This window comes from Geotrypetes seraphini, chromosome 6 (assembly GCF_902459505.1).
Source record: "Geotrypetes seraphini chromosome 6, aGeoSer1.1, whole genome shotgun sequence".
Taxonomy (NCBI): domain Eukaryota; kingdom Metazoa; phylum Chordata; class Amphibia; order Gymnophiona; family Dermophiidae; genus Geotrypetes; species Geotrypetes seraphini.
The window spans coordinates 15,748,789-15,775,309 of NC_047089.1; the positions used below are offsets into that span (position 1 = coordinate 15,748,789).

Genomic DNA, 26,521 nt, shown 5'->3' on the forward strand with positions numbered 1-26,521 from the left:
ACTGACACCAGTGCTTGAACTGTGTAAACCCTGATGGATCAGAGACTTCCCTTTCCGTTCTGAGAAGCCATTTTTTCACGTCTTTTTATAGAGGCCTAGATTCAACTTTCTCACTGGATTTCAGAATTTTAGGTAACTGCTCCCACATCTATATGGGAGGGGGAAGGGAAGGATTTTTTTTCCCCCTCTATATCCAGCTTTCTAAAATCACTGCTCCCTCTGGACTTGAAAAGGCCTGGACGTACGTCCTTGCTCCAACTTTATAAGAGGCTTTACAAGTCCAGAACCTCTTGTAATATAGAATTCAAATTCCACACATGCTGACTTGAAAAATTTGAAGTCTCCTCTCCGCGTTCTTTCTAAAATGTTGCTCCATATTCCTAAATTTAGCAGTCAAAAAATGTGGAAGGTAATAGGGGGAGATTTGGGGTAGGAAAAGAAAGGGCCCCTTTTACAAAGCCACGGTAATAATTCCCACGTGGCAAAGACGAAGGAACCCATTCAGTTCCTTTAAGCTTCATCAAATTTGCCGCGCCGGGAATCACTACCATGGCTTTGTAAAAGGGGCCCACAGTAAAGTGCGTAGCACTGATTTTCGGCACTAAGACACCTAAAGTAGGCTTGAATATAGGAAAATAAACGACAAAACAAATTTTACGAGCATAACATTAAATTACCTACATGTAGGTGAATTTTTGGCCGAAAAAGCTTAGGGAGCTCTTTTACTAAGCTGCGTTAGGCATTAATGTGCACCTAACTTAACTTAAATATTTATATCACAAGATACACTCAAGTATTCTATGGGGTGATTCCATGTCAAGTTGTCCAGATCTCCCCACTCAACCATCTCAGAAATCGATGAATTTTTTTCAGGGGATATCCAAAGTTTTGGGGTACGATCTCAACTAGGTCCAGAGTTAGTGGCCCCTTTATCCGGTCCACTATGCCATGGAAAATGTTGACTGAGGACCCTCCTTGAAATTGGACCAGTTGACCCTATGGTAACTTCCAAATATGCGCATGCCAACCATGCACTAAAAGAGTGTGTTTTGAGGGGGGAGGGGTGGAGAGTAGGTGCAAGCTAACTGGCTGGCGCACAGAGACTGTGTGGCGGTAAATGCATACATGGCCATATACTAATGTTGACCTAGTAGGCGGCCATTTTGTTAAATTACCATTTTACAGTCACAGTAAAAATGGCCTTAGTACGTGGTGGGAAAGACCCATGTCAGGGTGCACTATGGTCATTTTCTACTGCATTTTTTTAGAAAGGGTCCCTTAGGCTCCTAAGTTTTACTGAAAATAGGGGACAGATGTGAGCCTAAATTTAGTAGCTCATTTCTTGTTGTGACTCTAACGCACAATTTACTGTGTAAAATTACTGCTGGTTAGTTGTATGAATTCTGAAACTTTTTATACTTTTGGAATTTGATATATAAACTCATTTTTATTACCCTGTTTTCATTCAGAATAACTTATCTCCCCTCCCCATTACAATTGGTGACGTATTACAGTATTTTACTTACCAGTCAAAATCATTGTAATCATTTTGCGCTTCACCCCAGAAGTACAGGAATACCATCGAGAGACAAAATGCACCTACCAACACAAGAAAGAATGCATATTCCCTCTGAAAAGAAAAGAAAAGGACATTTCTACAGAACTTCCTTTTTTTTCCCATGAAACTTTATTAGATTTTTTTAGAAGATAAACAAAACAGAAAAGAAAATTATACAAGCACATTGCAAATATCAGCAACCAAATATAATATAATACATGAAATTGCAGCACAGTACATTAGGAATATATAGGATATAATATTTCAGTTATTAAAAATTAGTCTATAGGGACAATAGATTGTAAATATTTATGTAAAGAAGACCAACATTTACTTGTTGAATGCGAACGACCTCTACATTCAGCCAATGCGAGGTCACATTTATAATGTTGTAGGACTAGGTTCCAGTTTGAGGATTTCCAATTGGAGAGAATTAGTTTCTGTGTTACAGTCAACAATATATCAAAAAGTTTTTTATCCGTCTCAAGAACAGAGATAATCGGTGATTGTGATTTTAAAATCACTATCGATAGAGAAATATTACACTCCAATTGGAAGATTTTCTTCATTATAGACCAAACTTCTTGCCACAAAGAATGAACTAATGGACGTGCAAAGATCTTATGTATTAATGACCCTTTGCTGGGATTTGCAGTTCCAACAAGTATTTGTAGGAATGAGACCAGTAGTTGAGAGTTTAGGGGGGGGGGGTCCACAACGCTTTATAGTAAAGGAAAAACATAGATTGTAGGGTATCGGCTGACGAAAGAGATCTCAGAGACTTGGTCCAAAGAAACGCCTTGCGTTCGTGCGTCGGGACAGCATCCGTACGTGTGCTCGTGACGTCACTGGGTTGCATTCGCAGATACCGTCCCAACGTCAGAAGCTTTTCAAAATCCGGAACAAAGTGCCAAGTTTTGAAAAGCCATCTACACCCCCGGACATGTCCTCAAAAGGTAACCCTAGAATAAACTCCTTCAAAAAGGCGGTAAATAAACCTTCACCGCTACCGATCACCCAGATCAAGGAGAACTCAGAACCTATTCACCTTCCCCCCTCATAACGGTACCCGACGTAAGAAACTTTACGACAGCCTTCTATCGACACAGGCAGCGAAAATTGACCCCCACCATCACCAATCTGATGATCAAAACAACAGACATCAAAGTGTTTCGAAAAGAAATCAAAACATTCCTATTCAAAAAACACGTCCTTACTTACTAATCTCTCCCCAATCACACATGCTCTCCCCCCCATGAATAACACATTAGTCAACTCCTCGAACCACACCTACCAAAAATATCCAGATCCCTACATAAGCATCTACCATCTGTATCCAATACCTCTACTCCTTCAATATTAGATAACTTTCATCTTTTACCCGAATATATTGTTATTCCCCACTGTATCCTGTAATTACCTGAATCTTGCTATGTAATTCTATCGGAAAAAAATTCCAGATATCTTCTAATTTGTAACATTCTACTATAACATGTAATTTACTTGAATCGTTGTTTATGTAATTCTCTCAGTAATGTCCAGACCTCTTCTAATTGTAATCCGCTTAGAACCACAAGGCACAGGCGGAATAGAAATCACTAATGTAATGTAATGTATTAAATATATGCAGCTTAGAGGGGATAGTGGTGACGGTATATGCGTTTGCACTGTATGGCCTGAATTAGGGTTACCAGATGTCTGGATTTCCCCGGACACGTCATCCTAAGGATATGTCCGGGGGTCCGGGCGACTTTTTAGAACCCGACTCTTTGTCCGGGTTTAGAAAAGCTTCCGACGTCGGGACAGTGTCCACAAACATGCGTATGCAACACGGTGACATCACACACACATGCACAACCTCATCCCGTCACATCCGCGCATGGGCGCGTCATAGCATCGCATCCACACAGGTGCGGACGCCATCCTGACGCATGAACATGTTAAAGGGGTGGGGCTGGGGTGGGGTATAGGCGGACCTGGGCAGACCTGGAGGCGTGGCCATGGGTCTGGATTTTCCTTCAGGGAAATCTGGTAACCCTAGTCTGGATATGGGAAGGGGCCACATGTCATGCAGGAAAAAAAGTGCCTCCATCTTGATGACGCACAAAAAAATGGACGCCATAATAGTAGCAAACTCTGCCCACACTCCTACCTTCTCGCAGCAGCACTGACCCGGTTCTGTCTTCTCTCGCTGGTACCGTTTCCAGCGGCAGCTATAGAGCCCGGCCAGGGCGGAGATAAAGGGCTGGTGCTCGTAACGTTGCAGCAGCCGCCGATGCACAACCTTGAGCTTCCCCAGCCTCAGGTTCTTGAGGCTGGTGGAGGTGCTGCCCATCGGTAGTGATTCACATCATTTTCCCTCTGCAACGAAAGAAAAGGTGAACATTCAGATGTCAGCAATCCAGCCAAACACCATAGGTTCTCTCCTAAGGCAAGGGATGGACACTCTTCCATGAAATCACAATCAGCCCTGCTGGCAAACCTTTCCCAATCTTTGTTTCAAAAAATCCATTGCTAATCATCAACACAGTCTCACACTTTCTTCCTTTCTTCTCTTTCTCATAATTCTCCTTTAGAACTCTGTGAGGGTAACATCTGAAGCAGTAAGATTAGGGTTACCATGTGGCTCCAGAAAAAAAAAAAAAAAAAAGGAGGACTGATTGAGATGTCTGGGTTTTACTTTCACTAAAGCAATAGAAGTAAGGAGGGCAGATAGAGACATCTGGGTTTTACTTCCACTAAAAGCAATGGAAGTAAGGAGGGCAGATAGAGACATTGGGTTTTACTTCCACTAAAAGCCATAGAAGTAAGGAGGGCAGATAGAGACATCTGGGTTTTACTTCCACTAAAAGCAATAGAAGTAAGGAGGGCAGATAGAGACATCTGGGTTTTACTTCCACTAAAAGCCATAGAGGTAAGGAGGGCAGATAGAGATATCTGGGTTTTACTTCCACTAAAAGCAATGAAAGTAAGGAGGGCAGATAGAGACATCTGGGTTTTACTTCCACTAAAAGCCATAGAAGTAAGGAGGGCAGATAGAGTCATCTGGGTTTTACTTCCACTAAAAGCAATAGAAGTAAGGAGGGCAGATAGAGACATCTGGGTTTTACTTCCACTAAAAGCCATAGAAGTAAGGAGGGCAGATAGAGTCATCTGGGTTTTACTTCCACTAAAAGCAATAGAAGTAAGGAGGGCAGATAGAGACATCTGGGTTTTACTTCCACTAAAAGCAATGGAAGTAAGGAGGGCAGATAGAGACATCTGGGTTTTACTTCCACTAAAAGCCATAGAAGTAAGGAGGGCAGATAGAGTCATCTGGGTTTTACTTCCACTAAAAGCAATAGAAGTAAGGAGGGCAGATAGAGACATCTGGGTTTTACTTCCACTAAAAGCCATAGAAGTAAGGAGGGCAGATAGAGTCATCTGGGTTTTACTTCCACTAAAAGCAATAGAAGTAAGGAGGGCAGATAGAGACATCTGGGTTTTACTTCCACTAAAAGCAATGGAAGTAAGGAGGGCAGATAGAGACATCTGGGTTTTACTTCCACTAAAAGCAATAGAAGTAAGGAGGGCAGATAGAGACATCTGGGTTTTACTTCCACTAAAAGCAATGGAAGTAAGGAGGGCAGATAGAGACATCTGGGTTTTACTTCCACTAAAAGCAATAGAAGTAAGGAGGGCAGATAGAGACATCTGGGTTTTACTTCCACTAAAAGCCATAGAAGTAAGGAGGGCAGATAGAGTCATCTGGGTTTTACTTCCACTAAAAGCAATAGAAGTAAGGAGGGCAGATAGAGACATCTGGGTTTTACTTCCACTAAAAGCAATGGAAGTAAAACCCAGATGTCTCAATCTGTCCTTTTTCCAATTTGGAGCCATATGGTAACCCTAAGTAAGATCTTTCTGAGCTATTAAACTCGGTCCTGGAGTACCCCTTTGCCAGTCAGGTTTTCAGGATATCCACAATGAATATGCATGAAAGAAATTTGCATACACTGTCTCCATTATATACAAATTTCTTTCCTGCATATTCATTGTGGATATCCTGAAAACCTGACTGGCAAGGTGGCACCCAAGGACCGAGTTGAGAAACCCTGATCGAGATGACACACTAAGCGAAAACCTTCCCATTTCAACTCTCCCCCGTGTTCTTTCTAGCTTTTTCTTGTCATAAGACCTTTTCAAAATGTTGCTTCCTTTTCTTTATAAAATCTTTAACACGTCATGTGCCAGTTGTGTTCTGAGCTGCGTAATCCCGATTACAACCAAACAAGAGTGAATTTGACTGCGTCGCTGGAGCTCTAAAACCCCGTCTAAGCTTCAATTGAGGACACAGAGAAACCACAGTAAGGACGTGGCAAAACAGCCTGCACTATTACACAGTTAATTTCACCAGATGTTTTCTCCGCCATCGTAAATTAGCTTTCAGTCTAGATTGATGGACCGGATTTTCACGGAGAATATCTGGAATCGAATGTTTGGACTTGGTGTCTTTTAATGGTGGCAAGTCACATGCGCGCAAGACAAAAGCGCGCGGACAATTGCACAAATACAACTGAGCGCAAGACAACTTAGCTTAGGACAATTGCGCGCCGCATACAACACATGCGCGCATGCGCAGGAAATTTTAACAACACAATGTTGACATAAGGATGTAAGTCAATGTTGACGTTGACGTAAGGATGTAAGTCCTGCGTGCTATTGTCTTGCACTATAATGACTTGCACGCTATTGTCTTGCACTATAATGTCCTGCGCGCTATTGTCTTGTGCTATAAAGACTTGCGTGTATCTGACCGCGCGCGTATGTCTGCGCGCAAATGATTATGAACCCTTTTAATATGGCTGAGTAGATGTTAATCTTTCCTAGTTAAATGGAACTCTTTTCTGCTTTACTATTTAGGGATTACTTTTGTAAATTGCTTTGGTCTTTTGTTTAGCTAAGCTGTATATTAAATAAACATTATTGATAGGATGTTGGCACTGATATTGAAATATTGTGCATGGTTTTTTACACTTCCCTGTATATACAATTAAGCATGCATTAAAGAATCTAAAGGGAACTTGTATACTGTCTTTCAAAGCGGTGGGCACTGGAGGATTAAGTGACTTGCCCAGGGTCACAAGAAGCAGCATTGGGATTTGATCTCATGACCTCTGAGTGCAGAGGCAGCAGCTCTACCAGTGAACCACACCTTCAGTCTGTCCCAGTATGGCAATTCTTATGTTCTTAAGTATAGGACAGTCAAGCCATTGTGACATCACTGCTGCTCTTAGGCATGGGTGGAATGAGGCATTATGACATCACAATCTCAGCTCTGGAATGTTGCTACTCTGAGTTTCTGCCAGATACTTGGGACCTGGGTTGGCCACTGTTGGAAACAGGATACTGGGCTTGATGAAAGGGAATGGGGACTTGTATACTGGCTTTGGCATTTCAAAGCAGTGGGCATTAGAGGATTAAGTGACTTGCCCAGGGTCACAAGAAGCAGCACTGGGATTTGATCGCACAATCTCTGGGTGCAGCAGCAGCTCAGCCAGTGAGCCACACCTTCCATGAGTTTTGTTCTACTGATCTCACATGCTCTGTACCTGAAGTTCCCAAACCTGTCCCAAGGGCCCCCTAGCCAGTCTGGTTTTCAAAATATCCACAATGAATATGCATGAGAAAGATTTACATACACTAAAATCCTGGCTGACATGGGTGTAGCCCTTTCAGGACCAAGGGACATATTTGTCCCATAACTTTAAAATCCTATAAATTTTGATTGGGATAGTCTACAGTTCTAAATTTGATATGTACGGATTCCATATGATACTGCCTTTATGTAAACAAACTGGTTCCGACATTCATTCATTAGCGTCGTTGCCAGATTGACGAGAAGATTCACTTGCCACACTGTCCATAAGCCAGAAGTGTGATTTTTAAAAAAAAAAATAATATTTCACAAAAATAATCAATTTTTTGGCATCTGCAAGCCCTTTTTACCATAAAAATGTCGTCAAAACCACAAAAATTGGCCTACGATCCTTATGGTCCTGAAAGGGATAAACAGTGATGTTAAAAAAGTGCCTCTCCCAGTACAGATCCTTCTGGCACTCCACTATCCACCTTTCTCAATTGAGAGAACTAGCCATTTTACCTAACTCTGTTTTCTAGGGGGGGGGAGGTTTAACTGGCTGCTAATCCAAAATACAACATTGCCTCCTATCTCATGGCGTTCTAGTTTTCTCAGGAGTCTCTCATGAGGGATTTTGTCAAGAGCAGTGGCATACAGTACCAAGGGCGGGGCAGTGGGTGCGGTCTGCCCCTGGTGTAGATAGCAAGGGAGTATACGGAGAAGTCAGAGGCCGCAATCCACTTGTTCTCAGCTCCATCGGCCCGCTCTGCCTCCTCTATTAACTTCCTGCTGCAGGTCAAGGGACCGGCAGAGCCTAGCAGCTGCATACAAATAGAAAGCAGCCCCGGGACAGCTCCATACACCCCCTCACTGCCTGGATGAAAAGGAGGGTGCTCTGCTCCGAGGAGGGGATTTTCTGCCCTTGGGTGGAAGTCAAGCCTGCCACACCACTGGTCAAGAGCTTTCTGAAAAGTTACTTGGCTAGATTGCCCTGGTACTTTTAGCTGGACCCCAAAATAGGTGTTTCTTGGGTTTATTTAGGTAGAGGAATAAAAACGGCTTAATTTTCAAAATGTACCCATTTCTGTTTTACTCCGGATATGCAAGCCACTGGAACAGCAGGTGCAAAATACAGGCCCCTTGCATGCGTGTACACTGCAGTGACTTGTCAAAGGGAAAGAAGCCAAGCAATTTCCCTGTAAACGTTCAGTGCAAAATCTCCATGTACTATAGCGCATACAGGCAGGCTACTCACAAATGCCTTTGCACACGTATAACAGAATGTGAGATCCCTTAGAGGGTTAAGCCATGGGAACCTGTCACCAGGAGTGGGATCCCTAGGATAGTAGACTTGGGGGTGGGTCAGACCTGATGGGCTATGGCCCTTATCTGCCGTCATCTTCTATGTTTCTATATTATGAACAGACGTGAAAAAGCCTCAAGTTTGTGACTTCTGGTGTATTCACAAAAGTACAGCTGAATAGGGGTAGTGTTGAATAGCTTAAAAAACACTTAAATATATCACTTTTCAACTATTGTCAGAGTAGCGTGCAGTAAATAATTACATAAAACAGTTCATAATTAAAACATCAATTTGACAGTAACGTTCATTAATTTAATGTTCAATAATTGTTATTGAGTTTTAAAAATAAAATATACATAACAAAAATCTTACAAAGAATATCATCTCAACTCAGTTAATACATTGTAGATATATAGATTCAAATAAATCAACAATCAATTATCCCCACAATACAAACACGATAAAGTACCTCCCGATACTCCCTCCTCCCTTCCCATCCCCCCTTCCCAAATATTACTAATAATTAGTGCTTCACTTTCCGATTACATTTGTAATGAGTTCTCTACAAAACTGTGTGCTCTGACTGATAATTGCTGTACACTTCCCCCTCCCCATTCGCGGTTTCAGTAATCGCAATTTCACATATTCGCGATTTTTTGGAGAGGGGATAAAAGAAAAAAAAATCATCCTTAAGTCTTCCCCCCGCCTTCACGGCCTTACCTGGTGGTCTAGCGGGCTTTCGGGGCAGAAGCAATCTTCTTACGCTCCTGCCCCGTGCAGATCGCCATTAGGAAATAGCTGTAGGGAGTTCCCGTCGTAGTCTCAAGAGACTACGGGAACTCACAGCAGCCATTTCCTAATGGCGATCTGCACGGGGCAGGAGCATAGGAAAATCGCTCCTGCCCCGAAAGCCCGCTAGACCACCAGGTAAGGCCGGGAAGGTGGGAGGGAGGCGGGGGTGGGTCAGAGCCGGATATTCGCGGTTTTTCGCCATTCACGGTCCGCTATCCCCCGCGAATCCGGAGGGAGAAGTGTATATAAGGTTCCCAGGTCATCCCAAATTTACTGTTTTTAATAGCTTCCATAATCATAAGAGCATGAAATGCTGCCCTCCAATGCCAAAATGAGGGTGGACTTTCTTCCAACCAATGTGGTAAAGTACATTTTTGACCTATAATAAAGGATTTACGAAATAATTCCCTAACCCCTTTCTTAAAAATCCTGTCCGTTTGAAGAAATAATATCATCTGGGGGAAGGAACCACAATTCTAGAAATAATTGATCCAAAATTTATTCCAAAATTTCTGAATTCAGGGACATAACCAAACGAATTATCCATTTTTTTACATTTTAGGCATATTCAACACAACTAAAATGTAAAGCCGGTACTTGAAAAACATAAGCTCTCATAATGTTCATTAATTTAAAAAACAAAACCAAAAACCTTAAAGACTAGTCTTTATGGGGTTAATTCTATAACATACCGTAGATGCTAACATTTATGCATGTACATTTTCAGAACGATGACTTGCAGCTATGTATGCGTGTACAGATGTGCATAAACCCCCAAATTCTACCTAAGCGCCGCTCTGTAAGTGCACACATATCTTCCATGGCGTGTCATTTGCAGGTGGGCAAACACAGGAGTGGAACCTGGATAGGACTCTCGCCTATGCGCAAAACTGAAAAAAGTTGCCCGTGTTCCTTTGTTTTGGTCTAATTAACAACAGGGCCCAGACACCAGCTGAAGCCCAGCAGACACCCCCTCCTTAAGCTTTATCAGTTAGAAGGACCAGAGAATGGAAAGAATTTGGTTGGGAGAGAGAAGCACTTAGGGTTGTCAGCTTCGATGGGAAAACACGACCAATCTACCTTCCCCAATCATCCATTCCCACGCCCAGCCTCTCCCACTCACTTCATTGCTTCTGTGTACCCTCTGGTTTCAGCCCTGGTAAGCTATTCTTATGCCATTGTTTGCTCATTCCTCCTTTTCTTCCTTTTCTTGCAGTCTATAGAGGGAAGGTAGTCCCTATTTCCTCCCCCCTAATACCACCAGACCCTCCCACAAATCAAAACTATCCTTCCCCTCGCTAAAAGGCATTTCCCACACAGGAAAGCTTGGGACCTCCCTCCCCTTCAAAATCACTGAGCTCTGGAACAACCTTACCTCCCCTGTTCGGAACTTGAGCTCTCTCCAAGTTTTCCGCAAACATCTGAAAACCTGGCTTTTCTCAAAAATTTAAGCCTCTCTCCAACCTTGGTATCCCAAGTCCTCAAAAACTCTTCAAATCTGGCATCCCAAGTCCTCTAAATATTCTTCATACTTTTCCTCTAACCTTTTGTTGTAGTTCCTTCCTATTTCATCTACTGTAAACCGCGCCGAGCTCTACGAACGTGGAGATGATACAAACCTAAGGATTAGATTAGATTAGATTAGTTGTGCTCCTACTTCCAGGCTGACAGGCTCAAAAACTGTTCAGACCCTGCTGAACACCTGGGGGCCTGGCGGGACGCTATTTTATGACTCTGAACCTTGCCACTTTATGATAAAGCTTCCAATTGGGACTGCCCAGTTCCGAGTTTTATTTAAAAATTTGATACACCGCTTTAAAAGTTGTCATGAGCAGATAAAATCAAGCGGGAACATAATTGGGCAACAACAGACTTAAATGACATATTGAAACAAGGGGTTCATAGACAACGGCGCGAAAGACAAAGGCGCGCTCGGACAATTGAGCACAGCGCGGAGGCGCACGCCGCTCTAAATTACTGTTTTTAGGGCTCCGACGGGGGGGGGCATGGGGGGGAACCCCCCCCACTTTATTTAATAGACATCGCGCCAGCGTTAGGGAAGATCGTGCCAAACAAACTTACTGCACTTCTTTGAGGGGGTAAACAGCCAGTTGGACAAAGGGGAACCTTTAGACATCATTTACCTTGACTTCCAAAAGGCCTTTGACAAGGTACCCCATGAGCGGCTGCTTAGGAAGCTGTGGAACCACGGGGTGGAAGGGGACGTATACAGATGGATCAAACACTGGTTGGCAGGCAGGAGACAGAGGGTTGGAGTGAAGGGTCACTACTCGGGCTGGAGGAAAGTCACGAGCGGAGTTCCGCAGGGGTCTGTACTTGGACCGCTGCTGTTCAATATATTTATAAATGACCTGGAAACGGGGACGAAATGTGAAGTTATAAAATTTGCGGACGACACTAAACTCTGTAGAAGGGTTAGAACTACGGAAGAGTGTGAGGATCTACAAAGGGACCTAAACAAACTGGAGGAGTGGGCAAATAAATGGCAGATGAAATTCAATGTAGGGAAATGCAAGGTCATGCATATAGGGAGAAAAAACCCGATGTTCAGCTACCAAATGGGGGGATTAGTATTAGAGGGAAGTAACCTTGAAAGAGATTTGGGTTTACTGGTGGATACAACAATGAAGTCAACGGCGCAATGCGCAGCAGCCGCGAAGAAGGCAAACAGAATGTTGGGTATTATTAAAAATGGTATTATGACCAGAACAAAAGAAGTCATCCTGCCATTGTATCGGGCAATGGTGCGCCCGCACCTGGAGTACTGTGTTCAGTATTGGTCACCGTACCTCAAGAAGGATATGGCAATACTTGAGAGGGTCCAGAGGAGAGCGACACGAATGATTAAGGGCATGGAAAACCTTTCATACACTGAAAGACTGGAGAGGCTAGAGCTCTTCTCCTTGGAAAAGCGGAGACTCAGAGGAGACATGATAGAGACCTACAAGATCATGAAGGGCATAGAGAAAGTAGAGAGAGATAGATTCTTCAAAATTTCAAAACATAAAAGAACAAGAGGGCATTCGGAAAAATTGGTAGGGGATAGATTCAAAACAAATGCTAGGAAGTTTTTCTTTACTCAACGGGTGGTGGATACCTGGAATGCGCTTCCAGAGGACGTAATAGGGCAGAGTACGGTAATGGGGTTTAAGAAAGGATTGGACAATTTTCTGTTGAAAAAGGGGATAGAGGGGTATAGATAGAGGATTGCTGCACAGGTCCTGGACCTGTTGGGCCGCCGCGTGAGCGGACTGCTGGGCGCGATGGACCTCGGGTCTGACCCAGCAGAGGCATTGCTTATGTTCTTATGTTCTTATGTTCTTATGTTATGGGTGGTTTGGGGGGTTGTAACCCTCCACATTTTACTTTAAACTTAACTTTTTCCCTAAAAACAGGGAAAAAGTGAAGTTTTCAGTAAAATGTGGGGGGTTACAACCCCCCAAACCCCCCACAATGCCCCCACAACGCGGCGCGATGTCTATTAAGTAAAGTGGGGGGGTTCCCCCACACACATCCCCGTCGGAGCCCTAAAAACAGTAATTTAGAGCGGCGCACGCCTCCGCGCTGTGCTCAATTGTCTGGGTGCGCCTTTGTCCCGGCGCGCTTTTGACCTGACACCGAAACAAGGGGACAAGGGGGGAGAAATGCAATTTGCAATAGCAGAGAGAGACAAACAAGGACAATACAGTAGGAGGGGAGGATATGCTCTTCCTTTTTTCTGAAGTCTGGAGATTACTTGTCATAAGAGCCCTTAAATAGGAAGGTCTTTAGATTTACTGTAAATTTGTCCAGAGGTGTTCCTTCTCGGAGATGTGAGGGTACAGAATAGAGAATGACACGGTGGCGGTTTACCCGCGGCCACCGCATTTTAGCCGCGGGTCACCCGCCGAAAACGGGGAAGAAAACTAGCAGTCGCTGCGGCGACGGGGACAAGGCCATTCACCGCCCGCGGGGCGGTGAATGGGTCTTGTCCCCGCAGTGAGGCATGAAGGATCGCGCGGTCCCCGCAGCTCACACCCGCCTGCCCAATCGATTCTAGTGTTTAGCCAGCTCTCTCCCTTCTCCTCACCTTAGTTTGTAGATTTTCTTTTTCGGCGACCCGCACGCTATCAGAGAGCCACGCACCCGCCGCTGCTCAGTTTCGATCTTCTGCTCTGACGCAACCGGAAACAGGAAGTTGCAGCAGAGCAGAAGATTGAACACTGAGCAGCCGCGCGTGTGCGGTTCTTTGGGAAAGCGTGCAGGTCGCTGAAAAAGAAAGCCTGCAAACTAAGGTGAGGAGAAGGGAGAGAGCTGGCTAATCACTACGATCGATTGGGCAGGCGGGTGGGGGCTGCGAGGACCGTGCGATCACCCGTGTTCCCGGCTCAAACTGTAAGGAGGGAGTGAAAGGGAAAAGGATTCTGGGCCAAGGGGATGAAAACGGAAAATGGATGCAGCGGGGACGGTAACGGGGCAGTGAATGGGATGGCAGTGGCGGTGACGGGGCGGTGAAAGGGATGGCGGTGACGGTGACGGGGCGGTGAAGGAAACAGCGGTGACGGGGCGGTGCAGAGGATGGTGAGCCGGTGATGGGGCGGTGACGGGGACAGATTTTTTCCCCGTGTCATTCTCTAGTACAGAATTCCACAATGTAACACAGAAAATCTTCTTCCTTCCTCTATAACAGGGGTGCCCAAATGGTCGATCATGATCGATCACCTCCGACATCAATTCTGACGTCGAAGGGGAAGTTCTGGGCCAGCCAATCACTGTTTGGCTGGCCTGGAACTTCCTCTGCGACGTTAGAATTGATGTCGGAGGTGAAGGCTTGTGGGCCCGGCATTTGTACGTACCAGGCCTGGCTCAGGGAAGCAGGGAGAAATTGTCGTGGTGGCTTGGAGGAGGGGTTAGGGAAAGAATCAGGGAAGTAGAGAAATCGACAAAACTCTGCAGGAGGCACAAAATCCTGAGTGGAGTAGAACGGGTACAAGTAGACTGATTTTTCACTCTGTCAAAAATTACAAAGACTAGGAAAACCAATAGGAGGAAATATTTTTTCACTCAGAGAATAGTTAAGCTCTGGAATGCGTTGCCAGAGGTTGAGGTAAGAGTGGATAACGTAGCTGGTTATAAGAAAGGTTTGGACAAATTCCTGGAGGAAAAGTCCACAGTCTGTTATTAAGACATGGGGGAAGCCTCTGCTTGCCTTGGATTGGTAGCATGGAATATTGCTACTCCTTGGAATTCTAGAATCTTGTTACTCTCTGGGGTTCTGGAATCTTGCTTTCCTTTGAGATGCTGGAATGGGTTCATAGTTGCGCGCAAGACATAAGCGCGCAGACAAATGGGCACAAGACATCTGAGGAAAAGTTCAGTTTTCAGTAATAATGGCAAGGCAGCGGGAACACTATGTCAGCGTGCGTTTGACCCGCGCAATTTTGTCTCGTTGCCAGACAACAGCACGCAGGATCTTGTAGTGTAAGGTAAATAGGCGTAGTAGGTCCTTATTGTGTTTTCAGTGGGTTCATAGTCCAATGGGTGCAAGACATATTGTGCTTTCCATAGTGTTTTGATGCCCTAGTGCCTTGTTCCTATGCCTGCAGTGTCTATTCCTCTGATCCAAGCTAACCTGATTCATCCCTCCTCTCTGGTGTCATGTCAAAAGCGCGCTGGGACAAAGGCACGCGCAGACAATTGAACGCAGCACAGAGGCGCGCGCCGCACAAAATTACTGTTTTTATGGCTCCGACGGGGGGGGAAACCCCCACTTTACTTAATAGAGATCGCGCTGCGTTGTGGAGCATTCTGGGGGTGTGGGGGGTTGTAACCCCCCACATTTTACTGAAAACTTCACTTTTTCCCTGTTTTTAGGGAAAAAGTTAAGTTTACAGTAAAATGTGGAGGGTTACAACCCCCCAAAACCCCCCCAACGCCGCCGCGATCTCTATTAAGTAAACTGGGGGGGCTCCCCAACAAAACCCCCGTCGGAGCCCCTAAAAACTGTAATTTTCTTCGGCGCGCGCCTCCGTCTTGCGCTCAGTTGTCGGCGCGCGCCTTTGTCTTTCGTCGAGTTGTCTATGAACCCTCCTGTCTCCCAGTTCATAGTCAAATGCTAATGTAACCAGGCCTCCTACTAGAGGCATGTAACGTTCATTAAGTTCTGATATTTCCATTATTCTAAGTTTACCACCTGTAATCATTTATTTCTGTTTATCTTGCAGGATATTTAATTTGCTCAAAGGCACTTATGAAGTTTTATTTATTGCTAGAAATACAAGTTAAAAGCTAGGTAATGAAAGGAAAGATGATCACTTAAACTGGTAAGGGTGGTGACAGACTAGTTCCGAGTGCGTAAAAAAGGAGCTAACGTAACCATAGTAACGTGAGCGTGTGCGTGATTGTCCTTCCGTCCAGTTATCTTGCGCGCAATTGTCTTCGCGCGCAATTATTATTGCGCTCAATTGTCATTGCGCTCACATGTCTTGCGCTCACTTGTCTTCGCGCATTTGTCCGCGTGCCTTTGTCTTGCGCGCATTTGACTTGCCACCGCTGGAATGTTGCTACTCTTTGGGTCTTGGCCAGGTACTGGGGACCTGGATTGGCCACCGTGAGAACGGGCTACTGGGCTTGATGGACCTTTGGTCTGACCCAGTATGGCTGCTGAGGTTGGCTCTGAGGCACTGTGGAATGAGGCATTATGACATCACAATCTCAGCTCTGGAATGTTGCTCTCATTGGTGTTCCGGAATCTTGCTATTCTTTGAGATGCTGGAATGTTGCTACTCTTTGGGTCTTGGCCAGGTACTGGGGACCTGGATTGGCCACCGTGAGAACGGGCTACTGGGCTTGATGGACCTTTGGTCTGACCCAGTATGGCTGCTGAGGTTGGCTCTGAGGCACTGTGGAATGAGGCATTATGACATCACAATCTCAGCTCTGGAATGTTGCTCTCATTGGTGTTCCGGAATCTTGCTATTCTTTGAGATGCTGGAATGTTGCTACTCTTTGGGTCTTGGCCAGGTACTGGGGACCTGGATTGGCCACCGTGAGAACGGGCTACTGGGCTTGATGGACCTTTGGTCTGACCCAGTATGGCTGCTGAGGTTGGCTCTGAGGCACTGTGGAATGAGGCATTATGACATCACAATCTCAGCTCTGGAATGTTGCTCTCATTGGGGTTCCGGAATCTTGCTCGTCTTTGAGATGCTGGAATGTTGCTACTCTTTGGGTTTTGGCCAGGTACTAGAGACCTGGATTGGCCACCGTGAGAACGGGCTACTGGGCTTAATGGACCATTGGTCTGACCCAGTAAGGCGATTCTTATGTACTTTTAACTTACATTAAGACCAAGAAATACTACAATGAGACACCTTCGATGCAAACACAAGCAAAAGAAATGTTACCTGTGTACCTCATGCTTAATGGGGAGGGAATTTAATGGTAGGGATGGTTTTGAACAAGGAACTGGGACAAAACAGGTGCTGCTATCGTCTCTAGACAGGTTTCAGTTTCAGCACAGAGGATGGGTTAAGGTGAAAGAGCACAACGTAACCTCCTGTTCTACTTGTAAAATAATAACTTATTTATGTATTTAATTTTCTATACTATTCTCCCAGGGGAGATCAGAAAGGTTTACATGAATTTATTCAGGTACTCAAGCATTTTTCCCTGTCTGTCCTGGTGGGCTCACAATCTATCTATCGTACCTGGGGCAATGAGGGGATTAAGTGACTTGCCCAGGGTCAAAAGGAGCAGCGTAGGTTTGAACCCACAACCACTAGGTAGCTTTAACCATTGTGTTACTCTAGAAATCAAAATGTAGCAAAAGTGAGTTGATTATAGTACAGTGAAGCCATTGTGACATCACTGATGAGGCATTGGTGGAATGAGGCATTATGACATCACAATTCCAGCTCTGGTTATCAGAGGCTGAATCTTTTCACACTATTTATTTATTCAATTTTCTATATGGTTCTCCCAGGGGAGCTCAGAATGGTTTACATGAATTTATTCAGGTACTCAAGCATTTTTCCCTGTCTGTCCTGGTGGGCTCACAATCTATCTAATGTACCTGGGGCAATGGGGGGATTAAGTGACTTGCCCAGGGTCACAAGGAGCAGTGTGGGTTTGAACCCACAACCCCATGGTGCTGAGGCTGTAGCTTTAACCACTGCGCCACACTCTCCCCCCCTAGTCTAACCATATTTTCCTTAGCACAGATGAGCAGCTGGGTGAGAGTCAGCCGTCAATCCATACCTGATTCCGAACTGCTTAATGGATAGTTCTGGGGCAGAGAGACAGCACAAACAAAATCGGAAAGCAATACCTTGAGCAAATTCCGTAATGCAACAAGCCAGTTCCAAGGGACTCCACTTGATGAGCTTAAACTCCTTCCCAAGCGCTCGGTGCAGGAGAACTTATCGTGTTGCAGACAGAGTCCAGCTGCAGCTAAGACAGCATGAGGGGAGGGAAGGAGAGCTCTGCCGCACATCCATCTCTGAGGCTGCACCTGCTGCTCTTAAAGGGACAGGGCGCAAGAAGCAGTTTGCCCCTCCCCCTAGGGCTCTCTCACCAGAAGAAGGTCAGATGGGGAGAAAGGGATCCTCTGCCCTGGACATAACTTCATTACTGGGACATTGGGGGAAGGGCATTATTAGGGTTACCATAGAGCTCCAGGAAAAGGAAGATGGTTTCAGACATCTGGGTTTTACTTTCACTGAAAGCAATAGAGCACGGGTGTCAAAGTCCCTCCTCGAGGGCTGCAATCCAGTCGGGTTTTCAAGATTTCCCCAATGAATATGCATAGTAACATAGTAGATGACAGCAGATAAAGACCCGAATGATCCATCCAGTCTGCCCAACCTGATTCAATTTAAATGTTTTAATTTTTTTCTTAGCTATTTCTGGGCAAGAATCCAAAGCTCTACCCGGTACTGTGCTTGGGTTCCTACTGCCGAAATCTCCATTAAAACCTACTCCAGCCCATCTACACCCTCCCAGCCATTGAAGCCCTCTCCAGCCCATCCTCCCCAAACGGCCATATACAGACTGTGCAAGTCTGCCCAGTACTGGCCTTAGTTCAATATTTACTATTATTTTCTGATTCTAGATCCTCTGTGTTCATCCCACACTTCTTTCAACTCAGTCACCGTTTTTCTCTCCACCACCTCTCTCGGGAGCGCATTCCAGGCATCCACCACCCTCTCCGTAAAGTAGAATTTCCTAACGTTGCCTTTGAATCTACCACCCCTCAACCTCAAATTATGTCCTCGGGTTTTACCATTTTCCTTTCTCTGGAAAAGATTTTGTTCTATGCATGAGATCTATTTGCATGCACTGCTTTCATTGTATGCTAATAGATCTCATGCATATTCTTTGGGGAAATCCTGAAAACCCGATTGGATTGCTGCCCTTGAGGAGGGACTTTGACACCCCTGCAATAGAGGATGTTATCTGATTAAGTTTGTGGAGTGACGATGTTCCTAAATGGACTTTATTTGAAAGTGTCAAAGTTCCAAAGGTACACTGATATCATCCACATAAAAATAAATCATCCACATAAGAGCCTTAAAGGACCTAGTCCGCTAGGGATACAGGACCCAACACGGTCCACGTTTCGACAAAAAGTCTTCTTCAGGGGTCCCTGGGGATCCTATAAAGGTGAATACGTGGGAAATAATTGTGTGGTGAAGCGGAAGTGAGACACTGCTTGCAAGTTTGCAATGTCTCACTTCTGGACCCCTGAAGAAGACTTTTTGTCGAAACACGGACCGTGTTGGGTCCTGTATCCCTAGCGGACTAGGTCCTTTAAGGCTCTTATGTGGATGATTTATTTTTATGTAGATGGAATTATTTTATGTGGATGATTTTAGTGTACCTTTGGAACTTTGACACTTTCATCACTTTGGAACTTTCATCACTTTCATCACTTCACAGGGTTTTTTTGGTTTTCTCTGGATTTTCTTCTTTGTGGATATTTCGGGGTCAATTCTTTTTGTTTTTTATCTGATTAAGTTTGCAATGGCAAAGATTAAAAGCATCTGTGGCAGAATTGTAAAACAAAATTCCTTGGTCCTGCTCTCACACCAGGTTGCTCCATCTGTCCAATGTCCCCCCCCCCTCCCTTGCCAAAACCCTGATGCCCTGTCAAGGGTTACCATATGGCTCCAGAAAAAGGAGGACGGATTAAGACATCCGGGTTTTACCTCCAGTGGTTTCGGTGACGGGACAAAAGTGCGCGAGACTTCAGTGTGCTGACATTGCAGCACCGACAATTTGGCGCAAGACACCAGTGAGAAGTGAGTTTTAAAGAGCTCTGACGGGGGGTGTGGGGAGGAACCCCCCCCCCACTTTACTTCAGACTGTTCGCGCTGCCGTTGAGGGTATGTGGAGGGTGCAATCCCCCACATTATAGAGAAAACTTAACTCTTTCCTAAAAAAATTGGGAGAAAGTTAAGTTTACTCTATAATGGAAGGTTCCAACCCCCCTCAACAGTAGTGCGAACAGTATGGGGGGGATTCCCCACTCATACCCCGCATCGGAGCTCTTTAAAAGTCACTTTTTTAGGCAGCGCGTTGGTGTCTTGCACCGATTTGTCGGCGCTGCAATGTCGGCACATTGAAGTCTCACGCACGAATGACTATGAACCGTGGTTTCAATAGAAATAAAGCCCTGATGTCTCTATCTGTCCTCCTTACTTCCATTTCTTTTAGTAGAAGTAAAACCCGGATGTCTCGATCCGTCCTCCTTTTTCTAGAGCCATATGGCAACCCTAGCTGTCTTACCATCAAGCAGCCTCTTCAACCAGTGAACCTGCTGCTCAGAAACCCAGGCACCTTGCCTCCCTGAGGTGGAATGGGGGCAGAAAGAGAGACAAAGGAATTAGATCAAACGTAGTCGAGCTGATGGCAGTACTGCTTGTGCAGATATGGACAGGGATGGGGGATGGGGACAAATTTGTCCCCAGGTCATTTCTCTAGTTCAGAGTGCTGCTGGCAGATGCTAAAAGTAACCTGCTATTCCAGTCTGAAAAGATTGCAATCAAATTGCAAGCTGAAATTCCTACAAGAGTTATGGGCTGTTTCATTTTATTTGGAGCTCCTTTAATTTTTCCAAGTTCCCTTTCCTAGAATTCCCCCCTCCCCCTCTCCTCCCCTTTCTCTCCCCCTCCCCCTCATCAACAGCATTATTTGGTACATGGCACACACAGGACCAAACTGCATTGTCTATCATTGTGCTACTGATAAGTATCACTGGTTTTGGAAAGAAATGCACAATACCTAAAGAACATAAGAATAGCCTTACTGGGTCAGACCATCAAGCCCAGTAGCCCATTCTCACGGTGGCCAATCCAGGTCACTAGTACCTGCCCAAAACCCAGAGTATCAATATTCCAGAACCCCAAATAGTAACAACGTTCTAGAACCCCAAAGAATAGCAGGGTTCCGGAATCCCAAAGAGTAACTACATTCCAGAACCCCAAATAGTAACAACGTTCTAGAACCCCAAAGAATAGCAGAGTTCCAGAATCCCAAAGAGTAGCTACATTCCAGAACCCCAAATAGTAGCAACGTTCTAGAACCCCAAAGAGTAGCAGAGTTCCGGAATCCCAAATAGTAGCAACATTCTAGAACCCCAAAGAGTAGCAGGGTTCCGGAATCCCAAAGAGTAGCTACATTCCAGAACCCCAAATAGTAGCAACATTCTAGAACCCTAAAGAGTAGCAGGGTTCTGGAATCCCAAAGAGTAGCTACATTCCAGAACCCCAAATAGTAGCAACGTTCTAGAACCCCAAAGAGTAGCAGAGTTCCGGGATCCCAAAGAGTAGCAACATTCTAGAACCCCATAGAGTAGCAACATTCCATGCTAACAATCCAGGACAAGCAGAGGTTTCTCCCATGTCTTAATAACAGACCATGCCACTTATGTCATTGCTAGCATACAAGGGAGAGGAGAGGGGGAGTTACTAGACCCTGCTGAAATTTCTAATTTTACCATGGGAGTCACTAACATGCGGTAACACAGTACTGCAGATTACTGACTCCCCCAGTAAAGGAATAAAGCAATCACTCTGGCAAGCTTGGAACATGTCTTAAAGCAGGACAACAATTTATAGTTTGTAACACTCAAAGGGCCAAAACATGCACATCGTTTTGTCAAAGTGGCAAAATACAACGGTGCTTCATCTCGTCTCCAGCTTTCACAAAGTCTCTCTCACCCATGTAACTTCCTTCCCCTCCCTTTCACTCATGTAACCCCCACCACCACCAGTCTTCACCCACTTTCTTTTCCCTCACCTGCTTTGCTGTAGATCTCCAAGAGCACCAGGAATGACTAGTTTATTGCATTGTATCTAGTCTCCACCACTGTCTTGAATATCAAATGTTCCCCCTTTGCTCCTCATTCCTTGCTGTCTATTATCGTCTCCTGATTTATGAGACTTATAATCCTCCCTTCTTAAGAAAATGAAGAAAGACGATCCCAAAGGCAAGAGCTTAATAAATCAGCCTAGTTCAATTGTCCTTGAAGAGCCATCTGCTCCCCTTCCCTAACACCGAGCAATTTTGCCTCAGTGCTTCAAATCCTACATTAATGGCCTTTATGGGAATTCCTATTGCTAATGCTCTGAATGCCTTTGGAAAAAATGCTCACTATAATGAGGAAAGGGAATGATTTCTTCTTCAGCTCTGGCTGCCTGTCCTCGGAACAGATTGCAGTAATTAGCGAAATCTCCTGGCATCCCATTGGTTCTGAATTTCAAAATGGTTTTGCACCAAGTGGCAGGAAGAGAATAAGGCACGTGAGAGCTGCCATGAAAGCTTTATGGCCCACTTTTGAAATTGAACTTCTTTTGCACAAAGATTCAATTTTCTGCAGGGTTGAGGAGAGGAAAAATTTCCCTAGAACAGGGGTAGGCAATTCCGGTCTTCGAGAGCCGGAGCCAGGTCAGGTTTTCAGGATATCCACAATAAATATGCATGAGATAGATTTGCATCTCAAGGAGGCAGTGCATGCAAATCCATCTCATACATATTCATGGTGAATATCCTGAAAACCTGACCTGGTGCCGGCTCTCGAGGACCGGAATTGCCTACCCCTGGCCTAGAAGAACAAGCGATTTGCAGATCAAATATTGTGCAGAGAAAAAGCACCATAGAACGTTTGCCCATTTCGGAAATATATCAAAAGAATGCAAGTTAAGCTTTGTTCACAGTGCGGTCTTTTACTAAAGCTGTGACAAAAGTAGCCTTAGCATGCCTCTTATGTGACCTGGTGGTTAGAGCAGCTGCCCCAACACCCTAAGGTTGTGAGCTTAATTCCCACTGCAGCTTCTTGTGACCCTGGGCAAATCACTTAACACTTTATTGCTCCAGGTGCAAAATAAGAACCTATCTATAATATGTAAACTGCTTTGATTGTAACCACACAGAGAAAGCGGTATATCAAGTCCTTTACCCTTTAGAATCAAGCTATTGTGACATCACTGATGAGGTTGACTCTTATTGGTGGAATGAGGCATTATGACATCACAATCTCAGTTCTGGTTACCAGAGACTGAAACTCTTCATATGAAGAGGGGACGTTAACACCATAGATCACTAGGAGCGGCCCAGTGGTTAGATCAACTGCCTCCGCACCCTGAGGTCATGAGATAAATTCCCAATACAGCTTCTTGTGAATCTGAACAAACCACTTAACACTTCATTGTCCCAGGTGCAAAATAAGAACCTATCTAAAATATGTAAACTGCTTTGATTGTAACCACACAGAGAAAGCGGTATATCAAGTCTTTTACCCTTTAGAATCAAGCTATTGTGACATCACTGATGAGGTTGACTCTTATTGGGGGAATGAGGCATTATGACATCATAATCTCAGTTACCAGAGACTTACTGAAACTCTTCATACTAAGAGGGGAAGCTAATAACTGCTTCACTAGGAGTGGCCCAGTGGTTAGAGCAACTGCCTCCGCACCCTGAGCTCATGGGATCAATTCCCATGACAGCTTCTTGTAACTTTCAGCAAGTCACTTAACACTTCATTGCTCCAGGTACAAAATAATTATCTGTCTAAAAATATGTAAACCATTTTGATTGTGTAAACACACAGAAAAAGCAGTGTATCAAGTGCTTTACACTTTATAACCAAACCGTATCGACCATTCCCAGATCCTGACGCATACTACAGCTATCAACCTTGTAATCTCCCTGGGAATGCCCAGGCTAATTTCTTGTTATAAACCGCCTAGAACTGAAAGGTATTGGCGGGATAGAAGACATCAACGTAATGTAATTGTGACATCACTGATGAGGTTGGCTCTTATTGGTGGAATGAGGCATTATGAAGCTAATAACATAGATCACTAGGAGTGGCCCAGTGGTTGGATCAACTGCCTCCGCACCCTGAGGTCATGAGATCAATTCCCACTACAGCTTCTTGTGACTCTGAGTTAGTCACTTAACACTTCAATGCCCCCAGGTACAAAATAAGCATCTGTCTAAAATATGTAAAAACCACTTTGATTGTATAACCCTACAGAAAAAGCAGTATATCAAATCCCATCCCCCCACACACCAAGGCCACTTGTGCTGTGCCAGAAAACTGGCCAATTTTCCTATTTCCAGAAGTAATTGCATAATTAGCATGCAGCCATTAAAAATATTACCCATTTTGTAGGCAGTAAGGGCCCACCTACTGAGTGGCACACACAGTCTCTACCTCCACACGTCCCCTTCCACAAAAATTCAAAATATTTATTTAGCGCACAGTGTGTGTGCACAAATCGGCAGATTTTCCGCAATGTGCCTCGGTGCATCCCGTGGTAAGCGTCTCTAGCTCGTGGTAAGCACGTGTTAATGCTTATTACTGCAGTTTAGAAAAAGGACCCCAGTGTAAATCTAGCCCCCTTTTACACCTTCATTCTTAACCCAAATCACAGGGCACACCCAGCCAGTCAGGTTTTCAGGATACCTGCAAGGTTGCCGAAAAGCAATGGAAGTAAAACCCGGATGTCTCAATCCATCCTCCTTTTTTCTGGAGCCATGAGGTAACCCTATGAATGTGTCTTGAGGGCAAAGGTGGGGGGATCCCTTCCTTAACAGAATAAGGGGGGAGATTATCATGCAACCTTAGAACCTCAATGTGGGTTAAATTTTAATAAGCCATAAAACAGGCTTCTTAGCATTTAGCACGCCTTAATTTCCTTAACCCAGGGGTGTCAAAGTCCCTCCTCGAGGGCCGCAATCCAGTCGGGTTTCCAGGATTTCCCCAATGAATATGCATGAGATCTATTTGCATGCACTGCTTTCATTGTATGCTAATAGATCTCATGCATATTCATTGAGGAAATCCTGAAAACCCGACTGGATTGTGGCCCTCCAGGAGGGACTTTTGACACCCCTGCCTTAACCCATGTTAATTCATTCATCCCCAAGCAACGTTAGCTTAGGCTTTGCCACACACAGCATCGTTTAGGCGTCGTTATTACGTATATTCTTTTTAGGCACGATTGGAACTATATGAATAACAGTCGCTTTGATAAACAGCACGGTATCCTGCTGGAATAAATATTAACTTGATTAGGAGGCAGATATTGCATACTTTAAAAAAAGAAAGCCACCCCACTGGAAAGATGTTTTACAGTTCCGATTTCCAAGAGCAGCCCTTCACCCAGCTGTTGCATAATCAGAGCCCACGTTAAAAAAAAAATACCCAAGCTGGCAATACAGCTTTCTTTACTATGGAAACTGCCTTCTTATCAAATGCATCAGGCGTGCAGTACTGTACATTCTCCTTCTCAGTAAGGGACTCTCTCTCCTGCTGGCTGCCCCCAGCCTACGCACAGCAAGATGAGTCAGATGGGGAGAAAAGCTCAGTCCAGCTCCAGCAACACCTGTTAGAGGCCAGTGATCAGAATATTCTGCTTCTAAGGACATCGGGATCATCTGCCCTGAAGATGCCCTTAGTTCATGGGTAGAGCGAAAAATTAACCTCAGGCAGATCCTGGAGGATGCCTGCTTTTGCCTGTGCCCCCCCCCCCCCCTCTCTTCTCAGCATGGCTCCTGTGTGTTTTGCTCATAAGTGCTAGGGTAGGGTTTGGAACCTGACCCCTTCCCCCCCGTTCCTAATGGTCCCCCTTAGTCCACTGGCCCCGATCTTGGCGGCCCGTTTTGCATCTGCACAAACAAGACATCGATTGAGGCGCTGCCTGTGCCAGGCAAGCATCGCACTCTCCCCAGGCAGCATGCCACTCTCATTAACTGGCAGATCACATCCAGCTCTGTCACACTTGTGTGCTTGGTAAAAAAAAAAAAAACAAACCTCCAGAACATTAGCAGCAACAAGCTGAAGGCAGTCCCCGAATCGAACTTCAGACCATCTTCTCCCGCCTCTTATGCGCGCAACAGGGCAATGCGTCTTACCTTCCGGAATCCGCTTCACAGAGCGCTGGGGTCATTTTCCCCTCTGGCTGGGCGATTCGCTGAATGCTCTGGCCTTTGCTAGCCAGCCCTCTGGACCGAGCCGTGCCTCGATAGTGATGGATGAGACCGTCCCACTAAGGAGGAGCCTGCGACTTGAAAGACTTTCTAATCACTGGGCTGTAAGCCAAAAATCTGTGCGTTCATGTGTCAGACTCTCTAGACAAGCATAGAGAGAGCTGCTGTATTTTGCCGAACTCGAAAGGTACTTTTGTGCAGCTCTATTAAAACAGAAAATTGGCAGATGGAAGGGTGGGAGGATGATGCTTGAATGTAAAAAAATAACCAAAGTTCTGGTTAGTGATGCTGAGATTCTCTGAAGGGAAAAACAAAAAAAGTCCACCAAAATAGTTCCACAAAAAACAGAAAAAAAGCAAAAGGCAAAAAAAATCCCACAAAAAAACCCCACCCTGTGGAACTGATGATCTTGATAAAAACTTTTATTTTAACAAGATGCAGATGACAACGAACTAAAGTATACAATAACACAGTGAAAAAATCAAGGGCGGGAAGTTTTATGGCGACACCAGGAAGTACTTCTTCACCGAAAGGGTGGTTGACAATTGAAATGGGCTTCCAGTGCAGGTGATCGAGGCCAGCAGCGTGCCAGATTTTAAGCATAGATGGGATGCATATGTCAGATCTCTAAGAGGGTAGAGTTAAGGGGATGGGTCATCAAAGTGTGATCTCTCAAAGGGTAACTAGGAGGGAGGGTCAATAGAGTGGGCAGACTTGATGGGCTTTGGCCCTTTTCTGCCGTCACTTT

The 26,521-nt window shown here is 44.9% G+C and overlaps 1 protein-coding gene across 6 annotated transcripts in view; it reads right to left on the reverse strand.

Annotated features, from left to right (window-relative positions):
* The window catches only part of GDPD4 (glycerophosphodiester phosphodiesterase domain containing 4), a 114,019-nt gene extending 88,209 nt beyond the window's left edge, over window positions 1-25,810 (reverse strand). For 3 of the 6 annotated variants that reach the window (XM_033948261.1, XM_033948260.1, XM_033948257.1), the window contains exons 1-3: window positions 25,699-25,810; window positions 3,711-3,919; window positions 1,527-1,630 (exon numbers count right to left, since the gene is read on the reverse strand). In XM_033948261.1, coding sequence (XP_033804152.1) covers window positions 1,527-1,630; window positions 3,711-3,893 — 287 coding nt within the window. In that variant the 5' untranslated portion in view covers window positions 3,894-3,919; window positions 25,699-25,810. Of the gene's footprint in view, window positions 1-1,526; window positions 1,631-3,710; window positions 3,920-17,602; window positions 17,673-25,597 lie in introns of those variants that run through there. The other 3 variants (XM_033948258.1, XM_033948259.1, XM_033948262.1) reach the window with 3 other exon arrangements.
* Window positions 25,811-26,521: the final 711 nt, after the last annotated feature.